This window comes from Periplaneta americana, chromosome 14, assembly GCF_040183065.1.
Source record: "Periplaneta americana isolate PAMFEO1 chromosome 14, P.americana_PAMFEO1_priV1, whole genome shotgun sequence".
NCBI lineage: Eukaryota > Metazoa > Arthropoda > Insecta > Blattodea > Blattidae > Periplaneta > Periplaneta americana.
The window spans coordinates 9,784,383-9,809,017 of record NC_091130.1 but is presented as its reverse complement, the minus strand read 5'-3'; the positions used below and the strand labels follow the sequence as shown (position 1 = coordinate 9,809,017).

General features: G+C 38.6%; 1 protein-coding gene across 1 annotated transcript in view; it reads left to right on the top strand.

Moving 5' to 3' along the window:
* LOC138713124 (growth arrest-specific protein 1-like) overlaps positions 1-24,635 on the top strand; it is a 117,606-nt gene that overhangs the window by 81,068 nt on the left and 11,903 nt on the right. Inside the window, exon 2 of the mRNA XM_069844912.1 lies at positions 13,336-14,054. Within this exon, the coding sequence (XP_069701013.1) occupies positions 13,339-14,049 (711 nt within the window). The 5' untranslated portion in view covers positions 13,336-13,338 and the 3' untranslated portion in view covers positions 14,050-14,054. The remainder of the gene's footprint in view (positions 1-13,335; positions 14,055-24,635) is intronic.

The following is a 24,635-nucleotide window of genomic DNA, read 5'->3' as shown; positions in this document are numbered from 1 at the left end:
CTGAACCGTCGCATGCGACGTGCGAGATGCGAGGCCCGCCTCGCACAAATCCGGACTACACGAGAGATGGTGAGTGGTTTCTATGGCTACGAGGTGCTCAGCCACACACGCGGCTCATTGAAGGTCCTATGCCCGGTTTCTGGCAAAGACGTTATATAGTATACTAGACTCACACAGAGCGCTGGTGTGCTGTCCAAAATTGAAACCAGTCTGCGCATGTTTACGCCGCCATGCTACTGGTAGAAATAGAGCGGTAAACGCAATTGTTCGTTTTGTCTCTGGTGTTTTTAGTGAACAGTTTGAAAGTAATGGCAATACAATTTTGAAAGATGATAAATATTACCGCCGCGGACTCATGCTTAACATGTCGGCATCATACAATAACGTGCGGTGAGCTTTTAAAACATAATTTTGCCGACCGATTGTTGCTCTGTAGGTTTCACTCTAAGCGTCACGTTGTCACGTCTATTTCCTCGATAAGAATAAACACTAGTTTGTTATATTGTTAAATGGTTATTATTATTATTATTATTATTATTATTATTATTATTATTATTATTATTATTATTATTATTATATCATATACGAGTACGTTGGCTTTCTTAACTCTTAATAATAACGCTGTAATAATAATTTTTAATCACATACCTTAATGTTCGTCCTCAGCACAAGACATTGCAACCTCGGTTTTAGTCCACGTGGATTAGACAAGTAAGTGTCATTTAATAATGGAAGCAGCTTATTGGTTGCAATATTGAAATTGAGGCGAGTGATTGGAGCGGCGACACAAGAAATTGAAAACAATAATGCAATTAAATTTCAAAGACCTGCCGAATGTTATGCACGAGGCCGCTCAAAGATCTGCCGAATGTTAACCACGAGAGCGCGGCGATAATACCATCCCTGTTTAATTTTCCAAGCCATTTGCAAAAGGTACGATATAATATTATCTCTGTTGTTACAATATCAATATCATTAAAAATCTATCAGTAGTTTAAGACAATAAAGAATACTTATCAGACTGTAGAGAAATCCCAATGAATGAATTATTTAGACTAACACATCAGATGTTAAAACATTAGTGGAGAGATAAATTTGTGTTTTTATTATGTAAATGAATTTATCTGCAAGATTATAAACTTTCATTCAAGATCCATAAATGGATAAATAAATATACAGATAATAAATAAATAAATAGCTAAGCCGTCTTTGTGAACTTATGATTCAGAGTTCACCTATAAATAACTCTTTTACATTTTGCCGGATATATTTTATTAACAAAAGCAAGGAATGGCATTTTATTGATATTACATATATGCATAAAAATTATGTACCATCACTCCGCAAGCAATGATAATATATCTATTTTATTTATTTAAAATAAAAATACAATACCGGTATGTAAAAAATCCACACATGAAAAGTATGTGGTTTTTTTTTTATCTTGCATAAAGTGATTGTTTAGTTTTTAGGTCTTCACATTACCTATTGTTTGCAATTTATTAGGTACCGGTACCGATACTTTTTATAATTGATAGCATTCCCTTTATTAATTGAAGAATGAATTCAATGGCTAACTTCGCACATTATATTTTGCCAGATTACCTAATGTCCTGTGGTCTAGAAGTATCGGTAATATAATTTTCGATTATCTAAAACTTAACATCATGGCCTATACTGATTATCACATATTTATTCACTTAAGAATTTGATTATAATAAGAACTTGTGTAATCAAGGTGCATATATTTATGTCTTATGATCTAAGAGTAATGTATGTTAATATAATATTAGAGTCTCTGAAACCTAACAATTTGCTGATTATCGTAAAATTATACAATCTATAATGTGTATTGTGTAGGCCTATTTATGGATGTATCAGTATGTTTTCTATAAATTGCTGCATACGTATTTTCTTTTCTTTAATGTTCTAATGCATATCAATGAAACTTTGAATATGTTTACTTCGTCCTAATTTTACGTTAAATGTCGAAAATGGCCATAATCTGTCAATTTTAGATCATCACAGCGTTAAATTGCGTGATTTACGTTCTGCTATGATGCGTCTGCTCTCCAACAATATGGCGGCAAGCGCAGCGTTCAATTTGCCCCGGTTTCCTCGTTTCGCGCAGCCGAGACTGTAGGGGCTTGGTTTCTGGTACACCTCAGTTAACTGTCAGTTACCGTAGAAATGGGTAAAGTCAATCAGTGGGTGTAAAATCGATCATTTGCGATTTTTATTGAAAATTATATATTTTCTCAGTTACTTGTTAAAATTTTGTTACGCTGACTTCATTGCCTGACATTGCAAATGTAAGCGAGAGGGACAACAAAAAGTCTGCGAATGCCAATAATGGGAACACTGTGTAATTACCATTGAAGTGAAAATTGTTATTCTCAACTTTTTCTCTCAAATGAAAACAAAATCTTACAAACTCTAAATTATAGTCAGCAGTGAAAGGAGACAGGAAGTATACGTAAGTACTTTTCGTTGAGATTGTATCCTGAAATAATAGTTTTGCAGTTCGTAAATGTTAGTATTGAAACTTATTATTTTAAGAAAACTTGTACCTTTGTAGGGTTAAGTCGATCATGCCATCGACCTACTCGAAACAGATAGGACCAGCAGGAAGAATAAATTGTTCACCGAAATACCTCCAACTAACACTTATAAACAGAAAAGTGTCATAGTATAGCTTATATTGATGGGATAGTGAGGAAAGAGGAAGACGAAATTATGGTGAATTTCTTGCGTAAGAGAAGCAGTGCCAAAGGAACATAGTTTGTACACCCCTCTGTACTTGACTATGGGAACAACGTAGTTTCTAAAGTTACATGAGGAGGGGAAGATTTCAAATAACATCTGATATAAACCTAAGCAATGTTGAATTGTATTTTAGATTATAATTGAAGTGTGATATTTCAATGTAAATTATGAATTCTTAAAACTTTGTTTGTTGGTATATAAAGTACAGGTATTAAAATGTGTTTTTATGTTTTATAAGTTGGAAATCATAGTCACGATTGTACAATGGACATCTATAGGCTTAATTGTATCGAATAGTGTGATCACAGTAACAAAAGATACACTATATAATGCTATAGGCGTATATTGAAGATTATTATTGTTTTCACACCCCTTATGGCAAATAAAATATATATATATATATATATATATATATATATATATATATAATACACTTAATTTGTTTTTTAAAAACATCAACAGTGATCGACTTTACTCCGCAATATTTTAAAATCGATCTTAAACTAAAAATTCAATGGTGATCGACTTTACCCTATTTAAGCAGGTAACTTCGATCACAAGACAAATAAAAAAAAATTTTTATAGATTATAATTCAATTCTTGTAATGTGTCTTCATAAGCGAAGGATATGACGACAAAATGCTATTTTCTGAGGAACTTCGTCCACTGCATAACCTCAATATCATTAAAAAATTGCAAAATTTTGATCGACTTTACCCTCTTCGACGGCACTTAACTGTACTCATAAATTTGACTACACTGATAACTTTCATGAGCTTCCGGAAAGTTAAATGTAGATTTATCAGATCTTGTAACTAACAGTCGAGGTAACTTCAAGTTCAGTATCTCTTGTTGTCCATAGATGTCTCCACTAGTATTTTGTTAGTGATTTTTTTTTAGTTATTTATAGTTATTTTTATTTGCAGAAGTTTTCAGTAGTAATATGACAATGAGCTCTGTACTAGTAGGAACAAGGCTTTTTAATTAAGGAACCATGTGATAAACGATAGTGTACATGTACACTTCCATCTCAATCCTAATATGATTAAAAACACAATAATTGTTGTTATTTGGCGTGATCATCGAGGTAAATAATACTAGTGGAGAGAGGGCTAGATGTAATTTCTGCTACAAAACTCCAACCGCAGTCAGCTTCTGGAATTCGCTACCTGCTAGCATCAGGGACTGTCGAAATAAAATTGAATTCAAACGAAAACTTACTAGGCACTTGGTCAGTAATTGATTTCTTGTAAATAGTTTCTTTAATCTATCACAAAATATTTCAATATTCAGTAATTTCATCACTATACAATTTTGTTATTCTAGATTTAATTTGTAATTCAGTAAATATAAAATATTCTTTGTTTCTCTATGATAAATTATCTAGCTTTAATTATTCAGGTAATCTTTTCGTACTTTGATTTTATTGTAATTGTAAATTTAATACTAATTGTAATATTATTTGTAATTGTAATTGTAAATTTAATATTAATTGTAATTTTATTGTTGATATTGTAGTTGGAATCTCCTGGTAGAGGGGCAGAGAAGGCCTGACGGCCTTATCTCTACCAGGTTAAATAAATAAATACTACTACTAAATAAATACTACTGTCTTGGTTATGGCAGCCATATTGGTATTATAAAATATGTTACATTCGTCCATATGAATGCTTTCATATGTTCAAATGAATTTTCGGAGACCGAAATACCATTGGCATTGGTAGAACACCCAAGAATAAAATATTCCTTGACTGACGACATAGAATCTGAAGTTTATGAAGAAAATTAAGCTTAAGATATTCGAAATTGTCTTTACAAACACACATTATTATCCTAATATGTCATAGAAAGTAGAAGATTTACCGTAAGTTACGTAAATAAAACGCCAAATTTTTTTAACTACACCGATAATATAGTAAATTAATCAATTCCGGTTTATATTATTATTTAATATCAGTTATTATAGTTTACTAAACAGTAATGCAGTAGCGCCGCACGTCGGTATTTGTTCGAATCAGTATTAACAGCCAGGTAACTACAGGCCGAGTCACAGTTACCAGTTGAAGCACAGATAACTGTCAAGATGACGATAACTGTTGTTTCGAAACTCGTTTCAAACATATCAGGTAACTGTCAGCGTATTTCGAATCTCACCCGTTAGGTGGCATCAATGACGTCACGTTGCAGCGAAATAAGGAACAAAACTGCTGGAAGGATCGATGGCTGTCATGGCGACTGTACAAGTTGTTGTTTGTGCTACGCTAGCAAAATTTTGTGAAATTTTCGTACTCCCATCTCGTTCAAAGAAAAGATAGCATAAACAATTTTATTTCTTGAACCGGTAGTAATAACTGGTCCGTTGACATGTTCGCTCATAAGCCATTAACATATTGTTTTTACGCTGTGCTCATTACAAACAATACAGCAGAACACACCGCCATGACACAACAGTGCACGATGTAATTCGTCTGCTAATTCCCGCCCTATACAAGAACCAATCAGATTCACTGATGGCGGCTGATGGAGACTGCCACCACTTCTGCAAGTTGATGGCACCGGTGCGACACCGGTGGAGCATCAATGACGTCATCGGTGGAATTCGGAACACCGTGATGCCATCGGATTGCTCACCGGTGAGATTCGGAATACGCTCTGTGTTTCCAGAAACCGGGCACTACTGGGTGTTCATTTCAAAGTGCGTCATGACGTCACTGTTGTTGGGTCACCGATTTGAAGCGAGTTTCAGCTTATATGTCAGAGAAGTTGCCTATTATTTAAGGCGTTCTTCAATCTGAACTTGAGAACATGTACGGTATAACTTGAACGTCGTAGCAACAGATGGCGGTCTGTACGTCTGTATGCTACCATAACCTCTTTCGAACTGTGTTTTGCGCAGGCAAGTCGTACGCAGGGTATTTGTTATCATCGGTTGCGTACGGCAACATTCCACAACACAAATCAAATGCTCCGTGTCCATGTTGACCGTCGAAGTTAATGACAACAAATACGTAAGTAATCGTCTTAACCCTCTCTCCATATCCCGACAGTACGTATTTCCAAACAGGTCACATTCCTGCCACTACCGGCGTTACCGTACATATCGGTACGTACTCTTCAGAATGAACGCCGTACTTGCTAGGCAACTTCTCTGCCTCACAGGTTATACACCTCTGCGGAAGTGTAGGAAGAATGAATTCTCTAGGCTCATCGGCTAGCCACATGACGGCATACAGCGAGCCATGACACATTTTGAACTGAACACCTAGTATAGTCGCGACGCTTTTATTTCTGGCATGACTCCTCCTCTTTGCTTACGTCTTAGAAAGTAAAGGCTCTATAAAGTCTAGGTAGGTAGTACCGTTCGCCATTTTTGTTCTTACGTTGCCGAGCTACCATACTAGGAATCTATTTGCCACACCGTTAAACATTATCACGTCATAGCTCCTATGATAATAAATCGAACGCACTGTAATTCAGCAAATAATTGAGCGGCAAATAACGTCTTCGTGTGCTTTCTGCGAACGGCAACGAAAGAGCCAAAATGGCGGGCGATTATATTAAGTATTTATCGAGCCTTAAGAAATGAATCAGCGAATCACAAGACGCACACGTTTAAATGTAGCCGACCTGCAACGCGATTGGCTGCCGGAAATTAGAGCGGCGGGACTACAGTGTGTGAATTTTTTCTATCTCTCTTGCCTCAAACGACGGTTACAAAGCTTCTTTATCAGTGATATGATATCCAATTCATAATTTTCAATAAAGACTGAATGGGACAAAGAACTCAACTTTTGAAAACATAGTAGTGTGATGATTCATATGAGGTGTGAACGTTGACACAGGAATTTCCGCCAGGAGATCGGTGGTGTTCTATTTGATTGGAGATATTGTGAGCCATTTCTTAGGGAATACAGCCACATCATGAAAGGAAAGACGATGTTGTAAACATGCCGCCAGCGGGATTAGCTACAGCGAATGACGTGCTTTCTAACGCACAGAAAAAGCTCCATCCCATCACCAAGGACAAAAGCAATTGCAGATGACGCAGAACGTTGCGACGGCATCTTCGATTGAGAAATTCCATATGAGGAATAAAAACACTTCCAGCCTCCTATTAATTGGTGTCGGGCTTTTGTGTGACGCGATATGGATGTCAATAATATGATACTTCTTGTTGCTATGACATTAAAGTGTAACCCCATTACTATCGTCATCGACTTTTTAAAAGTTTTTTCTATTACTTTTGTCACTACTAATTTTATAATAATAATAGTAGGCCTAATAATAATAATAATAATAATAATAATAATAATAATAATAATAATAATAATAATAATGCTTTCCCAATTCATTGCAAGCTAAAGCAAGGAGATGCACTATCACCTTTACTTTTTAACTTTGCTCTAGAATATGCCATTAGGAAAGTCCAGGATAACAGAGAGGGTTTGGAATTGAATGGGTTACATCAGCTGCTTGTCTATGCGGATGACGTGAATATGTTAGGAGAAAATCCACAAATGTTGAGGGAAAAAATGGGAATTTGACTTGAAGCAAGTAAAGAGATAGGTTTGGAAGTAAATCCCAAAAAGACAAAGTAGGCTATATGATTATGTCTCGTGACCAGAATATTGTACGAAATTGAAATATAAAAATTGGAAATTTGTCCTTTCAAGAGATGGAAAAATTCAAATACCTGGGAGCAACAGTAACAAATATAAATGATACTCGGGAGGAAATTAAACACAGAATAAATATGGGAAATGCCTGTTATTATTCGGTTGAGAAGATTTTGTCATCTAATCTGCTGTCAAAAAAATCTGAAAGTTAGAATTTATAAAACAAGGGGAACAATTAAGAAATTCTCAGTTGAATGTTTTGAGTCTTTTGGAATTACTTTAAAATTTTTGAAAATCATTGCTATAGATGTAATGAAATATTCTGTGCACCTCTGCACATGTATGGACATTGTGCTACTGTCATAATCTATGACGCAGTGCATAAGGGTAGGCCACTAGAGGGAACCCTAGAGGTGGAACTTAAACTGAGAGGATTCGATCTGGCACCGGGATGGGAATCCGGTGTGGTTTAGTGGATAGAGCATCAGTACGTAGAGCTGAAAACCCGGGTTGAAATCCTGGTGTCGGAGAGAATCTTTCTCTGCTATTGTTATTATTGTTATTATTATTATTATTATTATTATTAATTAAAAATAATAATTTCACTCACCAAATAAGCTGTTATGCTGTGAGTTTCAGTGATTGTTTCAATGTGATGAAGCAACCCATATTATGTGTTGAAATTCCCCTTTCTTTTATTTATTTATTTTTTTTTTTCCTTTGACAGCAACAAACAAGGCCAACAGAGAAGTTTATTTTGCACCACATTACCACTTAACCATTTATGTTGCCCATACCAGGATGCAATAGAAACTCGCGTTTTAAGATAATCTGTCAGAAAAATTGTCAGCGATGTCGTAAGTACCTCAGTAGGCTCACTCTTTATTTAAAACTTCCTTCCTTTCAATATTATTTCTTTTCGAAAAAGGACACTCTAACAATGAATTAACTACACCAGCATTATTTCTCGCATTTCTTTCTGTTTATATATTTTTCGGAAATACATAACATTGGTCCAGATTCATTACTGTACTACGAAGTACAATAGTAGAACACCCTCGCTTACGTCATAAACTAAGACATAAGGGGAGAGAATAGTGTGGGTCTCTGCTGGAATTTTGTTATTTATAGCCTATTTAGGAAGACAAGTCACCATTTCTATTCCCACCCCACTCTACCCTTGAGGCCGACCCATGAATGGGAGGAGTGAAACCTGACCAGGCCACGAGGCCAGACGAATTGTGCCTCAGCTACGACGTTTTAACTGCAATCCCAAAAGCCCGCGAAGACACAGCAAATGCAGAAACCAGACCCGGCACGAGCGATCCTGGCCTCAGGAACAAATTTTACTGCAAAACAGGTCTACCTACATCACAAAGTTTTCAAATGCTTCTACAACGATATATGCTTCAAATAACTTCTCCCCGGCAGAAGCCTTAGCAATACCCATTGCAGGAGATGCAATGAGCATGAAACTTTACCCAACGTGCTAGATTTCTGCCCTCAGGGCGCGAATTGACAGACATAACACAGTCCGCTCAATAATTGCTAACAGATTAAGGGAATATGGTGAATACGAAGTATATGAGGAAGTTCAATGTCTTTCTACGGAAGGATCTAACGGCTTGCTGACATCATAATAATTGACCGAGATAAAAAAAAAACTGGTCTCATTCTTGACCCCACTGTAAGGTTCGAAATTAATGAAGATCAACCAAAGCAGGTACATGAAGAGAAACGCGCTATTTACCTTCCATGCTATGATGATCTCAGTCATAAATATAATATTCAAGATTGGAATGTCATTGGCCTTATGTTTGGTGCGCGAGGAACAATTCCCAAATTTACATTGGAGATCCTCAGAAAATTAAAGGTTCCTGAAAAGACTCTTCAGACAATTGCATCAATCATTTTAAAATCTTCATTGAACATCATCAATCACCATCTCTATTCATCTTTATAATATTCAATGTATATTATTTATTTTCAATGAATTTTTATCGTTTGGATAGCTACCAAATCTTGTCGCAGAATATTCTTTTTTAAAATTTCATTATGTATTTTTTAACATTAATTTACATTTTCTTTTTTGTTCATTTGAATTGATTAGGATGCCAATATTTTAAATCCAAGATTTCGACGGCTATCATTTCGATAATATTGTTTATTATATAAAAACACAAAATTTTATTTTAATTAAGTCCAGTGACTGAGGCCCGGCCTCACTTAATCAGCCGCCACTGGTATTTACCCATTTTCAGTGTGAATACATACATACATACATGCATACATGCATACATACATACATACATACATACATACATACATACATACATATACATACAGTAGCGTGCAAATTAATCCGAACACGACATATTTTTACATTTTCTGTCATTGTTGGCCTCACAGCTGCTCATACCGCTTTAATTGACATCTGTAGTACGTGTAATTCCATTGTTGAAGGTCTGTCATTTTTTTTATAATATATGACATTTTGCCTGTCGTTTTGTACTTACAAGCATTTCAGTTGTATTGAAGACTTAATACTGCAATCCTGTGTACATTCTGTCGTCTTCACAAAAGGATACAACTCCACGAAAACGCTCTAAAATTATAACATTAGCAGAGCATTCTTCTATGACACAGAGGCAAATTGCTGCAGAATGTACATCGGTTTGGCTACTGTTAATTCGATCATAAAACGATACAGGGAGACTGGATCCATCACACCCCAGAAAAAAGGAAACTGTGGCCGGAAAAGGAAGACTTCACCTGCAGATGATCGTTTAATTGTCAGGAAAAGTAAATTAAATCGTAGACTAACTGCTGTCGACTTAACCCGCGAGTTAATGGCTACCACTGGGGCGAATATTCACGTCACAACAGTGCGGCGTAGGCTTTTGGAAGCTGGACGAAGGGCTCGTAAGCCTATTAAGAAGCAACTGCTGACCCCTGTTATGTGCAAAAACCGCTTAATGTGAGCAAAATTACATCAACACTGGACAGTGAATGACTGGAAGAATGTACTTTTTTCCGATGAGTCTCATTTCGAGGTCCACGGCCACCGTGTTTCTTACGTACGGAAAGGATCCGAAAAAGTAACAGCAGCTCATCTCCAACAAGCACCCAAATACCCCCCTAAAGTAATGTTTTGAGGTTGTTTTACACATGAAGCGCCTGGAGCATTAATACTTATCAAGGGAATGATGAATTCTGACAAATATATTCACTTATTGGAAACCAGAATCGTACCCCAGCTGCAAAAATCATTTCCGGATGGCAGAGGTGTGTTGCAACAAGACCTGGCACCATGCCATACGTCTCGAAAAACTACAGAATTCTTCAACAAGAAGAATATTCAGGTACTCCCCTGGCCAGGCAACTCACCCGACATCAACCCCATTGAGAGCTTGTGGTCAATTTGCAAAAGAAGAATGCAAAAAATGGATTGTTCTACAAAGGAGAAGATGATTTCTGCCCTCATTGGTGTATGGTTTCGCGATGAAGAAATGAAGAATATGTGTGGGAAATTAGTGGAATCCATGCCAAATCGTCTCAGAGCTGTTATTAGGACCAAGGGAGGCCACATAGATTACTGAGGTATGTCTTAGATCCTTTTTTTTTATTCCGTTTGAGTGTTTTTGCATAAGTAATTACGTTCGGATTAATTTGCACGTTACTGTATGGAGAGGTTAGTTAAACACTGCAAAGTTTTGAAATTATAAACGTTTATGATGTTACTACACAGTTCATCACTGTAACAAGAACGAATGTCTAACGCTCGGCTTATACCGTTCAAGGATTTATCGTTCGTGACAATTTTACCCATCATGCATGTGCGCTACCTATCGGATTATGCTATGAACTACTTGGCGCTCGAGCGAAAACGTCCGATGCAGATCTCTGATATCCACCACCTACACATATCCTTGGCTAACGGCCCGTTGTTGCAGGTGATGTTCCCCCTGATGGCGATGGCGCTGTGGTGTTTGCTCCTCCCATGATATCCTCAACTAACGGCCCGTTGTTGCAGGTGATGTTCCCCCTGGTGGCGATGGCGCTGTGGTGTTTGCTTCTCCCATGATATCCTCAACTAACGGCCCGCTGTTGCAGGTGATGTTCCCTCTGGTGGCGATGGCGCTGTGGTGTTTGCTCCTCCCATGATATCCTCAACTAACGGCCCGCTGTTGCATGTGATGTTCCCCCTGGTGGCGATGGCGCTGTGGTGTTTGCTTCTCCCATGATATCCTCAACTAACGGCCCGCTGTTGCAGGTGATGTTCCCCCTGGTGGCGATGGCGCTGTGGTGTTTGCTCCTCCCATGATATCCTCAACTAACGGCCCGTTTTTGCAGGTGATGTTCCCCCTGGTGGCGATGGCGCTGTGGTGTTTGCTTCTCCCATGATATCCTCAACTAACGGCCCGTTGTTGCAGGTGATGTTCCCCCTGGTGGCGATGGCGCTGTGGTGTTTGCTTCTCCCATGATATCCTCAACTAACGGCCCGCTGTTGCAGGTGATGTTCCCCCTGGTGGCGATGGCGCTGTGGTGTTTGCTCCTCCTATGATATCCTCAACTAACGGCCCGTTGTTGCAGGTGATGTTCCCCCTGGTGGCGATGGCGCTGTGGTGTTTGCTCCTCCTATGATATCCTCAACTAACGGCCCGCTGTTGCAGGTGATGTTCCCCCTGGTGGCGATGGCGCTGTGGTGTTTGCTCCTCCTATGATATCCTCAACTAACGGCCCGCTGTTGCAGGTGATGTTCCCCCTGGTGGCGATGGCGCTGTGGTGATTGCTCCTCCTATGATATCCTCAACTAACGGCCCGCTGTTGCAGGTGATGTTCCCCCTGGTGGCGATGGCGCTGTGGTGTTTGCTTCTCCCATGATATCCTCAACTAACGCCCCGCTGTTGCAGGTCATGTTCCCCCTGGTGGCGATGGCGCTGTGGTGTTTGCTCCTCCCATGATATCCTCAACTAACGGCCCGTTGTTGCAGGTGATGTTCCCCCTGGTGGCGATGGCGCTGTGGTGTTTGCTTCTCCCATGATATCCTCAACTAACGGCCCGCTGTTGCAGGTGATGTTCCCCCTGGTGGCGATGGCGCTGTGGTGTTTGCTTCTCCCATGATATCCTCAACTAACGGCCCGTTGTTGCAGGTGATGTTCCCCCTGGTGGCGATGGCGCTGTGGTGTTTGCTTCTCCCATGATATCCTCAACTAACGGCCCGCTGTTGCAGGTGATGTTCCCCCTGGTGGCGATGGCGCTGTGGTGTTTGCTTCTCCCATGATATCCTCAACTAACGGCCCGCTGTTGCAGGTGATGTTCCCCCTGGTGGCGATGGCGCTGTGGTGTTTGCTTCTCCCATGATATCCTCAACTAACGGCCCGTTGTTGCAGGTGATGTTCCCCCTGGTGGCGATGGCGCTGTGGTGTTTGCTCCTCCCATGATATCATCAACTAACGGCCCGCTGTTGCAGGTGATGTTCCCCCTGGTGGCGATGGCGCTGTGGTGTTTGTTCCTCCCATGATGTCATCAACTAACGGCCCGCTGTTGCAGGTGATGTTCCCCCTGGTGGCGATGGCGCTGTGGTGTTTGCTCCTCCCATGATATCCTCAACTAACGGCCCGCTGTTGCAGGTGATGTTCCCCCTGGTGGCGATGGCGCTGTGGTGTTTGCTCCTCCCATGATATCCTCAACTAACGCCCCGTTGTTGCAGGTGATGTTCCCCCTGGTGGCGATGGCGCTGTGGTGTTTGCTCCTCCTATGATATCCTCAACTAACGGCCCGCTGTTGCAGGTGATGTTCCCCCTGGTGGCGATGGCGCTGTGGTGTTTGCTCCTCCTATGATATCCTCAACTAACGGCCCGCTGTTGCAGGTGATGTTCCCCCTGGTGGCGATGGCGCTGTGGTGTTTGCTCCTCCCATGATATCCTCAACTAACGGCCCGCTGTTGCAGGTGATGTTCCCCCTGGTGGCGATGGCGCTGTGGTGTTTGCTCCGCGCGGCCGGCTGCTCCTCGTCCTGCGAGGAGGCCCGCCTCAAGTGCGCCTACCGGACGGGCTGCGGCATGGCGCTGCAGAACTACATCGTGGGGTGCTCGGCGGTGCTGCACGGGCCCGGGACGTCGTGCCCCGAGACCTGCCAGCACGCCCTCATCGCGCTCACGTCCACCGAGGAGGGCAAGGACCTCATGACGTGCTCGTGCACCGACGAGTTCTGCGAGGAGTCCAAGCGGAAGGTGGAGATCTGCCGGCCGCACGTGCTGCTGGCGACCCAGAACGAGACGGTCGTCACCTGCCGCATCGCGCAGTGGATCTGCGCCGCCGACGCGCTCTGCTCCACGGCGCTGGACTACTACAACCGCTTCTGCCGCGCCATGTTCCAGGGCAAGAAGTGCACGCACCGCTGCAACAACAGCATCTCCATCCTGCGGCGCCAGGAGAAGGCGGCCAAGCTCAACTCCTGCCGCTGCGACGGCCGCGAGGAGTACGACTGCCCGAGGATCAGGACCAACATGGCGCGCCTCTGCTTCCACAGGGAGCCGCCGCCCCCCGAGCCCCCCGAACCCGAGGCTCCGGGGGTGCCCCCCGCTAGTGGGGCCCCCGCCGTACACTGCCTAGTCCTCGTGCAGCTCATAGCGGTGCTCCTGCGATGGGTGCCCGTCACCTGACACAGGCAAGTTGCTTCTTCATATCTCTTACCACTAGAGGGCGGATCCCTTTGCATGTTTTATTGCTTGAAGGTTAAAGATACGCATGTAACGATGGGATAAACTGCTGTTTTGTGATCACTGTTCGATTGCTCATTTATGATAATAATAATAATAATAATAATTATAATAATAATAATAATAATAATAATAATAATAATAATAATAATAATAATGTTTTATTTTAGCTGGCAGAGTTAAGGCCATAAGGCCTTTTCTTCCACTCAACCAGCCTTAATCAATACAATACATATTTAAATTACAAATATTTACACTACACTTAAAAGGTTCTCCAGCAATATTCTTCAATTTTAACGACTAGCAGACTACATATGTATTTATTTAAATTTAGATAAACCTATAAGGTAAAGTAGTAACTTAATTTATGAGCTAATTTAATTCAATCAATTATAATTAATTTAATATTTGAAGGGTACACGGGAATAACGATCAAGGTCCATTTTAGAAAGTTTCGAGAAAAACGAATTTTAAAATTTAAGCACTTAATACTTTGTTATGTGTGTATTTAATAGAAATTGACGTAGTGGAATGTCAAGAACGATTATTTCTTATTACTAGCTAGACCACATGATAGTACTTCCTTTCCACTATAAGATAGCATTATTAACTCTATTTCGATTTTTGTTGGACCTTGATCGTTTTTCCCGTGTACCCTTCATTTGAGATAGCTAGCAAAATGATGAAAATTAATTTAATATAAGCTTACTAGGACTATGTTAAAGGGAGAAAAAAAAATATATATATATAAATCTAAAATATATTCTTATAATGAAAATATTAATGTAATTGCTATTAGAGGTTTTGTAAATCTATTTAGAGAAATTATGTATGGTGGGTCCCTATCACCACGGCATGGCGCGTCCTCAGGTTGCGGATAGAGGAGACGGCCTCCAGATATGGAGGGTAGCTGCGAATATATTGAATAAGCAGTCGTGGACAGCCGATAAGGGGTGGTCCTCCAGCTTGGGGGTTGGGCGAAGGGCTAACAACCCATCACCGTAAAAAACAGCTTGTTACGAATTCCTACAGTAAGCCTCGGAATAGGACTGATTCTCTGGCACGACCACAGCAAAGGAATAAGGTTTTGAGATTTGGCACTTGGAACGTAACTAGTCTTTATAGAACAGGAGGGGTAACATTAGTAGCAAAAGAACTAGCTAGATATAGAATAGACTTTGTGGGAGTACAAGAGGTTAGGTTAGATGGGAATGGCATATCACAAATAGGAGATTACTTGTTGTATTATGGGGAAGGAAACAATAATCACCAATTAGGAACAGGATTCTTTGTTCATAAAAGAATAAAATCAGCAGTAAAAAAGGTCGAATTTATCAGTGACAGGTTATCATATTTAGTACTTAAGGGTAGATGGTGCGACATCATAGTTATAAATGCTCACGCCCCTACAGAAGAGAAAGACGACTATATAAAGGATAGCTTCTATGAGGAATTGGAACATACTTTTGATCAGTTCCCTAGATATCATATGAAAATTTTATTGGGGGATTTCAACGCTAAAGTAGGACGGGAGGATATTTTTAGACCAACTATTGGAAAAGAGAGCCTACACGCAATTAGTAGTGACAATGGAGTTAGATTAGTCAACTTTGCCACATCGAAAAATTTAATTGTCAAAAGTACAACATTCCCCCATAAGGATATACATAAATATACTTGGACTTCTCCAGATGGATTGACACACAACCAAATAGATCACGTCTTGATAGATAAACGGAGACATACTAGTATAGTAGATATTCGAACTTTCAGAGGTGCAGACTGTAATTCTGACCATTATTTGGTGATTGGAGAATTAAGAGAAAGATTATCAGTAGCCAAGCGAGTAGAGCAACAAGTTAATATTACTAAATTCAATATTTTGAAATTAAAGGACGAGGAAGCTAAGAAAAATTATCAGGTCGAAATTTCGAATAGGTTTGCCACTTTAGAAAGTTCCGACGAAGTTGAGAAAGAATTAGATGTTAATAGCGTGTGGGAAAATATCAGAGATAGTATCAAAATTGCAGCTGAGCAGAGCATAGGTTATTATGAAACTAAGAAAAAGAAACCGTGGTTTGATGAACATTGTTGCATGGTAGTAGAAAGAAGGAAACAGGCAAAATTGAAATTCTTACAGGATCCAGTTGAGGAGAATAGAGATAATTATTTCAATGAAAGACGGGAAGCAAGTCGTACACTTAGGAATAAAAAGAGAGGTTACTTGAAGGAAAAACTGAATGAGGTAGAAACAAATAGTAAGAATAAAAACATTCGAGATTTATATAAGGGTATAAAGGAATTTAAGAACGGATATCAGTCAAGGGTAAACGTGATCAAGGATGAGAATGGTGACTTGCTTGCAGACTCTTCATCAATCCTAAACAGATGGAAAAACTATTTTGCGCAACTACTAAATGTACATAGGCCAAATAGAAATGATCGGGACGATATTGAAATACAAACTGCTGAGCCATTTATACCCGAACCCACGATTTCAGAAGTCGAAATTGCGATAGAAAATCTGAAAAAGTACAAGTCTCCAGGTATCGATCAAATTCCAGCAGAATTAATACAAGAGGGTGGAAGTGCATTATATAGCGAAATTTATAAACTTGTACTTGCTATTTGGGAAAAGGAAATTGTACCAGAACAATGGAAGGAGTCCATAATTGTACCTATTTTTAAAAAGGGGGACAAAACGAACTGTGGTAACTTTCGAGGAATATCACTTTTGTTGACGTCGTACAAAATTTTGTCCAATATTCTTTTGAGGAGATTAACTCCGTACGTAGATGAAATTATTGGGGATCATCAGTGCGGTTTTCGGCGTAATAGATCTACTATTGATCAGATTTTTTGTATTCGGCAGATAATGGAGAAAAAATGGGAGTATAAGGGTACAGTACATCAGTTATTCATAGATTTCAAAAAGGCATATGACTCGGTTAAGAGGGAAGTATTATATGATATTCTTATTGAATTTGGTATTCCCAAGAAACTAGTTCGATTAATTAAAATGTGTCTCAGTGAAACATACAGCAGAGTCCGTATAGGTCAGTTTCTATCTGATCCTTTTCCAATTCACTGCGGGCTAAAGCAGGGAGATGCACTATCACCTTTACTTTTTAACTTCGCTTTAGAATATGCCATTAGGAAAGTTCAGGATAACAGGCAGGGTTTGGAATTGAACGGGCTACATCAGCTTCTTGTCTATGCAGATGACGTGAATATGTTAGGAGAAAATACACAAACGGTTAGGGAAAACACGGAAATTTTACTTGAAGCAAGTAAAGCGATCGGTTTGGAAGTAAATCCCGAAAAGACAAAGTATATGATTATGTCTCGTGACGGGAATATTGTACGAAATGGAAATATAAATATTGGAGATTTATCCTTCGAAGAGGTGGAAAAATTCAAATATCTTGGAGCAACAGTAACAAATGTAAATGACACTCGGGAGGAAATTAAACGCAGAATAAATATGGGAAATGCCTGTTATTATTCGGTTGAGAAGCTCTTATCATCCAGTCTGCTGTCCAAAAATCTGAAAGTTAGAATTTATAAAACAGTTATATTACCGGTTGTTCTATATGGCTGTGAAACTTGGACTCTCACTCTGAGAGAGGAACATAGGTTAAGGGTGTTTGAGAATAAGGTGCTTAGGAAAATATTTGGGGCTAAGCGGGATGAAGTTACAGGAGAATGGAGAAAGTTACACAACACAGAACTGCACGCATTGTATTCTTCACCTGACATAATTAGGAACTTGAAATCCAGACGTTTGAGATGGGCAGGGCATGTAGCACGTATGGGCGAATCCAGAAATGCATATAGAGTGTTAGTTGGGAGACCGGAGGGAAAAAGACCTTTAGGGAGGCCGAGACGTAGATGGGAGGATAATATTAAAATGGATTTGAGGGAGGTGGGGTATGATGATAGAGACTGGATTAATCTTGCACAGGATAGGGACCGCTGGAGGGCTTATGTGAGGGCGGCAATGAACCTTCGGGTTCCTTAAAAGCCATTTGTAAGTAAGTTGTATTTAGAGAAATTAATGATAATAATAAGAATGGACAGATGTTAGTTTCATTATGAATAACAAATATTAATCAGCAATTAATCTGTTAAGTAAGAATTTATGTAATTTTGACCTAAATGAAGTTATTGTCCAACAACCCCTTACATCACTCGGAAGCGAGTTCCAATTTCTAGCAACTGAAACTGTATAAGATGAAGAATATAAAGATGTCTTGTGGTAGGGTATAATGAGTAAATTGTTATGAAGAGATCTTGTACTTAGCTGATGAAATGCGGATGATCACGGTGATAAACAGTGATTGAACTGCGAACTTGTTTGACATGAACACTGAACAGTTCATTCTTCCCCGCCCATCAGAGCCTTTCATTACGATGTTTCAATGCTCTCGATATTTCGTACATGGATCGGTCAAATTCCAGCAGAATTAATACAAGAGGGTGGAAGCGCATTATCTAGCGAAATTTATAAACTTGTACTCGCTATTTGGGAAAAGGAAATTGTATCAGAACAGTGGAAGGAGTCCATAATTGTACCTATTTTTAAGAAGCGGGACAGGGCTAACTATGGTAACTTTCGAGGAATATCAATTTTGCTGACGTCGTACAAAATTATCTCCAATATTCTTTTGAGAAGATTAACTCCGTACGTAGATGAAATTATTGGGGATCATCAGTGTGGTTTTAGGCGTAATAGATCGACTATTGATCAATTTTTTTGTATTCGAAAGATATTGGAGAAACAATGGGAGTATAAGGGTACAGTACATCAGTTATTCATAGATTTAAAAAGGCATATGACTCGGTAAAGAGAGAAGTTTTATATAATATACTTATTGAATTTGGTATTGTAAAGAAATTAGTTCGATTAATTAAAATGTGTGTCAATGAAACTTACAGCAGAGTCCCTATAGGCCAGTTTCTATCTAATGCTTTTCCAATTCACTGCGGTCTAAAGCAAGGAGATGCACTATCACCTTTACTTTTTAACTTTGCTCTAGAATATGCCATTAGGAAAGTTCAGGTTAACAGACAGGGTTTGGAATTGAACGGGTTACATCAGCTGCTTGTCTATGCGGTTGACGTGAATATGTTAAGAGAAAATCCACAAACTATTACGGAAAATACGGCAATTTTACTTGAAGCAAGTAAAGCGACAGGTTTGGAAGTAAATCCCGAAAAGACAAAGTATGTAGGCCTATATGATTATGTCTTGTGACCAGAATATTGTACGAAATGGAACTACAAAATTTTGGAGATTTATCCTTCGAAGAGGTGGAAAAATTCAAATATCTTGGAGCAACAGTAACAAATATAAATGACACTCGGGAGGAAATTAAACTCAGAATTAATATGTGAAATGCGTGTTATTATTCGGTTGAGAAGCTTTTGTCATCTAGACTGGTGTCAAAAAATCTCAAAGTTAGAATTTATAAAACAGTTATATTACCGGTTGTTCTGTATGGTTGTGAGACTTGGACTCTCATTTTGAGAGAGGAACAGAGATTAAGGGTGTTTGAGAATAAGGTTCTTAAGAAAATATTTGGGGGTAAGAGGGATGAAGTTACAGGAGAATAGAGAAAGTTACACAACGCAGAACTTGATGTATTGTATTCTTCACATGACATAATTAGGAACATTAAATCCAGACGTTTGAGATGGGCAGGGTATGTAGCACGTATGGACAAATCCAGAAATGCATATAGAGTGATAGTTGGGTCACCGGAGGGAAAAAGACCTTTGGGGAGGCCGAGACGTAGATGGGAGGATAATATTAAAATGGAATTGAGGGAGGTGGGATATGATTGTAAAGACTGAATTAATCTTGCTCATGATAGGGAGCGATGGCGAGGTTATGTGAGGGCGGCAATAACCTTCGGGTTCCTTAAAAGCCAGTAAGTAAGAGTAAGTAGAAGAGGGCGAGAAAATGTTCAGATTATGTGTTTGTACTTCACAGAAGTCAAGTGTAGGCATAATACTCAGTTGTAAATATAAGCGTTTCATCATTTTGGAAACAAATTGAAGGTTTGAAAGTCTGTATTTATTTATTCATTTAGTCTAATACTTACTATAGATAAATTGAACATATGTCGTCTGGCTAATCAATATGACTGTCCATTCTATCTTGTCTAGTATTCTTGAAGTGAAATATTATGTAGGTACAGAAACGGAAAATCAGTAATTGTGACATAATTCACACAGCACTCGGAAGATGAAAGGAATATTTTTTAAAATCATTATCATATTTGGTAAAATAGTGGAAAGAACCCAAGCAGTAGTAAAAGCTGGCCCTACATGGCATGTCAACGATTGTCATCTACAGTATGTATGAGTAGTGCTGGGACAGGGTTCTTTACTTGTGGAACTGAGATTACATGAAGTGGATTGTGAAGAGGAGGTTTGGATTGAGCCTTTTCCATTGCTGTTGAATATACAATATGTAGGCTATGTAAAGCAAGGGTTAAGCCACAATTTCATTTATCGCATTTTGCTACTAGACTTCTAAAAATGCAACAAATTTCAATGGAAATGTCCAAAAATGCGACAAAACCACATTGGACTTCATAAACGAAGAATGATGCTGAAACTGATCAGGAAGAGGAAAAGGAATTGGTTGGGTCATTGGCTGAGAAGAAACTGCCTACTGAAGGATGCAATGGAAGGAATGGTGAACGAGAGAAGAGTTCGGGGCAGAAGAAGATATCAGATGATAGACGACATTAAGATATATGGATCATATGAGAGGACAAAGAGGAAGAAGAAAATAGGAATGACTGGAGAATGCTGGATTTGCAAGGAAAGACCTGCCCTTGAGCAGAACACTATGAATGAACTATAAATGAATGAATATTTATTTATTTTAGTGCTGTTCATCGATCAAATATTTAATCGTTTAACTATTTGAATTTAACCGATTTGAAAAAAAATGTTTTAATATACTGTAATACACAATTATTGTCAAATTTAACTTGTGTTCGGTGATAAGCATAAGTATTAAATGTTGTATATATGTATATATTGTATCGTTATATTACAAAACAACTATTTTAATTATTTACCAACATATTTATTATGAGGCTTATAATTTATCGTGTCAATTTCTCCGGGAATTTTTGAGACAAACATAAATAACAAAAAGTATGAAGACTCACCTAGTTAATACTGCTTCATCCATGATTTTAAACATGTGAGTGCATTCACATGCTCCGAATTAAGTGCCGCTCTACGTTTAGTAACAATGTTTCCTGCATCACTAAACACGAAAAAACTTTTTTTTTCTGTCAAGCACTTCTCCACGATCGTTCAATTTAAATCCAAACGTTTCACCGAGTTTACCTGTCAAATTCTCATATGACATAATGGAGTTTACACTTTTCACAAACCACAGAAAACTGATTTTTTCCTTTATCAATCTAAACACACAACCTTCATATACAAACTCAGTACAGAAACCGCAACTGCAAAAGTACAGCGGTCGAAACAGAAGACTGGCCCCTATTGTAATCGAATTACCAGATTTTAGAAAGAGAAGAAGGTAGTTACGCTCTCACTTGCACACAGTGTAGACATGGCTATTTTATAAGGGATGAGGGGGACGAATCCCAGAAAATTATGTATTTCATATGCTAGGAAGATGAGCTGACAACAAGGTGGAAGTTTTCTTGGAAACCATAAAACTTAATAGGCCTAGGCCTAAGAGTTTCGCATTGTGTTTCAACTTTCAATAGAGGTAGACTAGGTCATAGTCCTCATATCTCCATCTCTTTCTGAAGTGTTTGTACAAAGATTTTCCCTACGCTATCAGGTTTAGAGTTAGAAAATAACGGTACTATTGTGCTCTTAAGTAAGCAATTTCCGAGAGAGAAATATTATCAGAATTTTTAGTATAAGTTTGTATTAACAAAATAAAAATTAATATCAACTACAACCGATTAATTTTAATCGACTCGATTATTCGATTAAATATTTTTGATCGATTGATCTTACAACAGAAATTGATGGATTAATCCATTAAATCCCAAAACACTGATTTATCTATCTATCTATCTATCTATCTATCTATCTATCTATCTATCTATCTATCTATCTATCTGTCTGTCTGTCTGTCTGTCTGTCTGTCTGTCTGTCTGTCTGTCTGTCTATCTGTCTATCTATCTATCTATCTATCTATCTATCTATCTATCTATCTATCTATCTATCTATCTATCTATCTATCTATCTATCTATCTATCTATCTATCTATCTATCTATCTATCTATCTATCTATCTATCTATCTACCTACCTACCTATCTACCTATCTACCTATCTATCTATCTATCTATCTATCTATCTATCTATCTATCTATCTATCTATCTATCTATCTATCTATCTATCTATCTATCTATCTATCTATCTATCTATCTATCTATCTATCTATCTATCTATCTATCTATCTATCTATCTATCTATCTATCTATCTATCTATCTATCTATCTATCTATCCACCTATCTATCCATCCACCTATCTATCTATCTATCTATCTATCTATCTATCTATCTATCTATCTATCTATCTATCTGTCTGTCTGTCTGTCTGTCTGTCTGTCTGTCTGTCTGTCTGTCTGTCTGTCTGTCTGTCTGTCGGTCTGTCCGTCTGTCTGTCCGTCCGTCCGTCCGTCCGTCCGTCCGTCCGTCCGTCCATCCATCCATCCATCCATCTATCTATCTATCTATCTATCTATCTATCTATCTATCTATCTATCTATCTATCTATCTATCTATCTATCTATCTATCTATCTATCTATCTATCTATCTATCTATCTATCTATCTATCCATCCACCTATCTATCCATCCACCTATCTATCCATCCACCTATCTATCTATCTATCTATCTATCTATCTATCTATCTATCTATCTATCTATCTATCTATCTATCTATCTATCTATCTATCTATCTATCTATCTATCTATCTGTCTGTCTGTCTGTCTGTCTGTCTGTCTGTCTGTCTGTCTGTCTGTCTGTCTGTCTGTCTGTCTGTCTGTCTATCTATCTATCTATCTATCTATCTATCTATCTATCTATCTATCTATCTATCTATCTATCTATCTATCTATTTTTGTATACAACGTATATCACAGTCTTTTGTTATTTGTTATGCAATTGCAATGCAGTTTGGTGGTCTGGACTAACCACAAGCCGCTCGAATTGATGTTTCGCAGAATTAGAATAATGTTCCAACATCTGCGTCATTATAACAGGATAATCTGGTGACTTGACCGGATTTCTCCGCGGCGCTGGAAGCAGTTGGGCAGTGCCTAATTGCAAGGCAACCCGAGCCTTCATTAAGTGCGCCTCGGACAGCGAGCACACGAGAAATAGAGACGTTGCAAGACAAAAAAGAAGCAGGAAGGAAGCCGGGGCAACTGAATGCAAACATGCCACGGCTCGGTAATGAGCGGATTCTCAGAAATGGGATTAAACATCCGCAGGTGCTCACACAGAGACCGCGGGCCACCACGACGCGGGCCCCTTCTCGCGAAATCCTCAAGACTCACGAATTCATGGAAATGACGCACTTAAACTGCCGTCACTATTCTGAACTCATTAGATGCTATCACTCTAATGAAACAGTTTTATTGCAGAATGACAGTTGATCTAGGAACGGACTAGGTTACCTCTGTACAGTCGAGCCTCAAAGGTCATATCGTAACTACTTCTTAATCCTTGAATTGACAAAGTATCCTATAGGACACAACAGGTTAATAGGCTATCTATATATATAATCTGAACTGGTAATGGAAATTACGGGAAAACGGCTGAACAGATTTTAATAAATGACCCCTCATTTTGAAGCTTGGAACCCAAAGTTTTTCAGAAAAATAGTAGTTTTCAGTGAAATATAAATTTTTCTACATTATTTTCCTATTTTCCAAAATCCATCTTTCTTCAGTTTTGAGAACTAATTGCATTTCAGCACGGCTGTGATTTCAGGATAAAACAAAACACGCACTACAATAAACAATAGCTATTACACGAAGGCCATGACCTGCAGGATTGCTGACATATTTAGAGTTCAAATTCAATTGGTTATTAAAAACTTGAAGACTCGCTAATTTACAGGTCTGATTCTGCGGTGTGTAATTTTCTGAGTACAGCTGTGTATTGGGTATTGAAATCTACAAAACTTGAAGTGGTTTGATTACATTATTACCATTAGCAATGAAATTTCATTATAGTTAATGCCATGATGTGATTATTTTTCATTAATTATACATATTAATGCTATGCTGGTGATATGAATGTGAAACGTTTTGGGGTTACGTAAGTAGATATAGAGAATGTGTTAAATTAGATCTTCATTTCTATAATTTACTGAGTGGCGGCTATTATAAATATAAAACTTACGTAAGATAATAATATTTTTATTAAAAATCAAATATTTTTATAGTTATTAATCAAGTGGGGCTGGGTTTTTTTCATATACTTAATGGCGGTGTGGTGTAGAT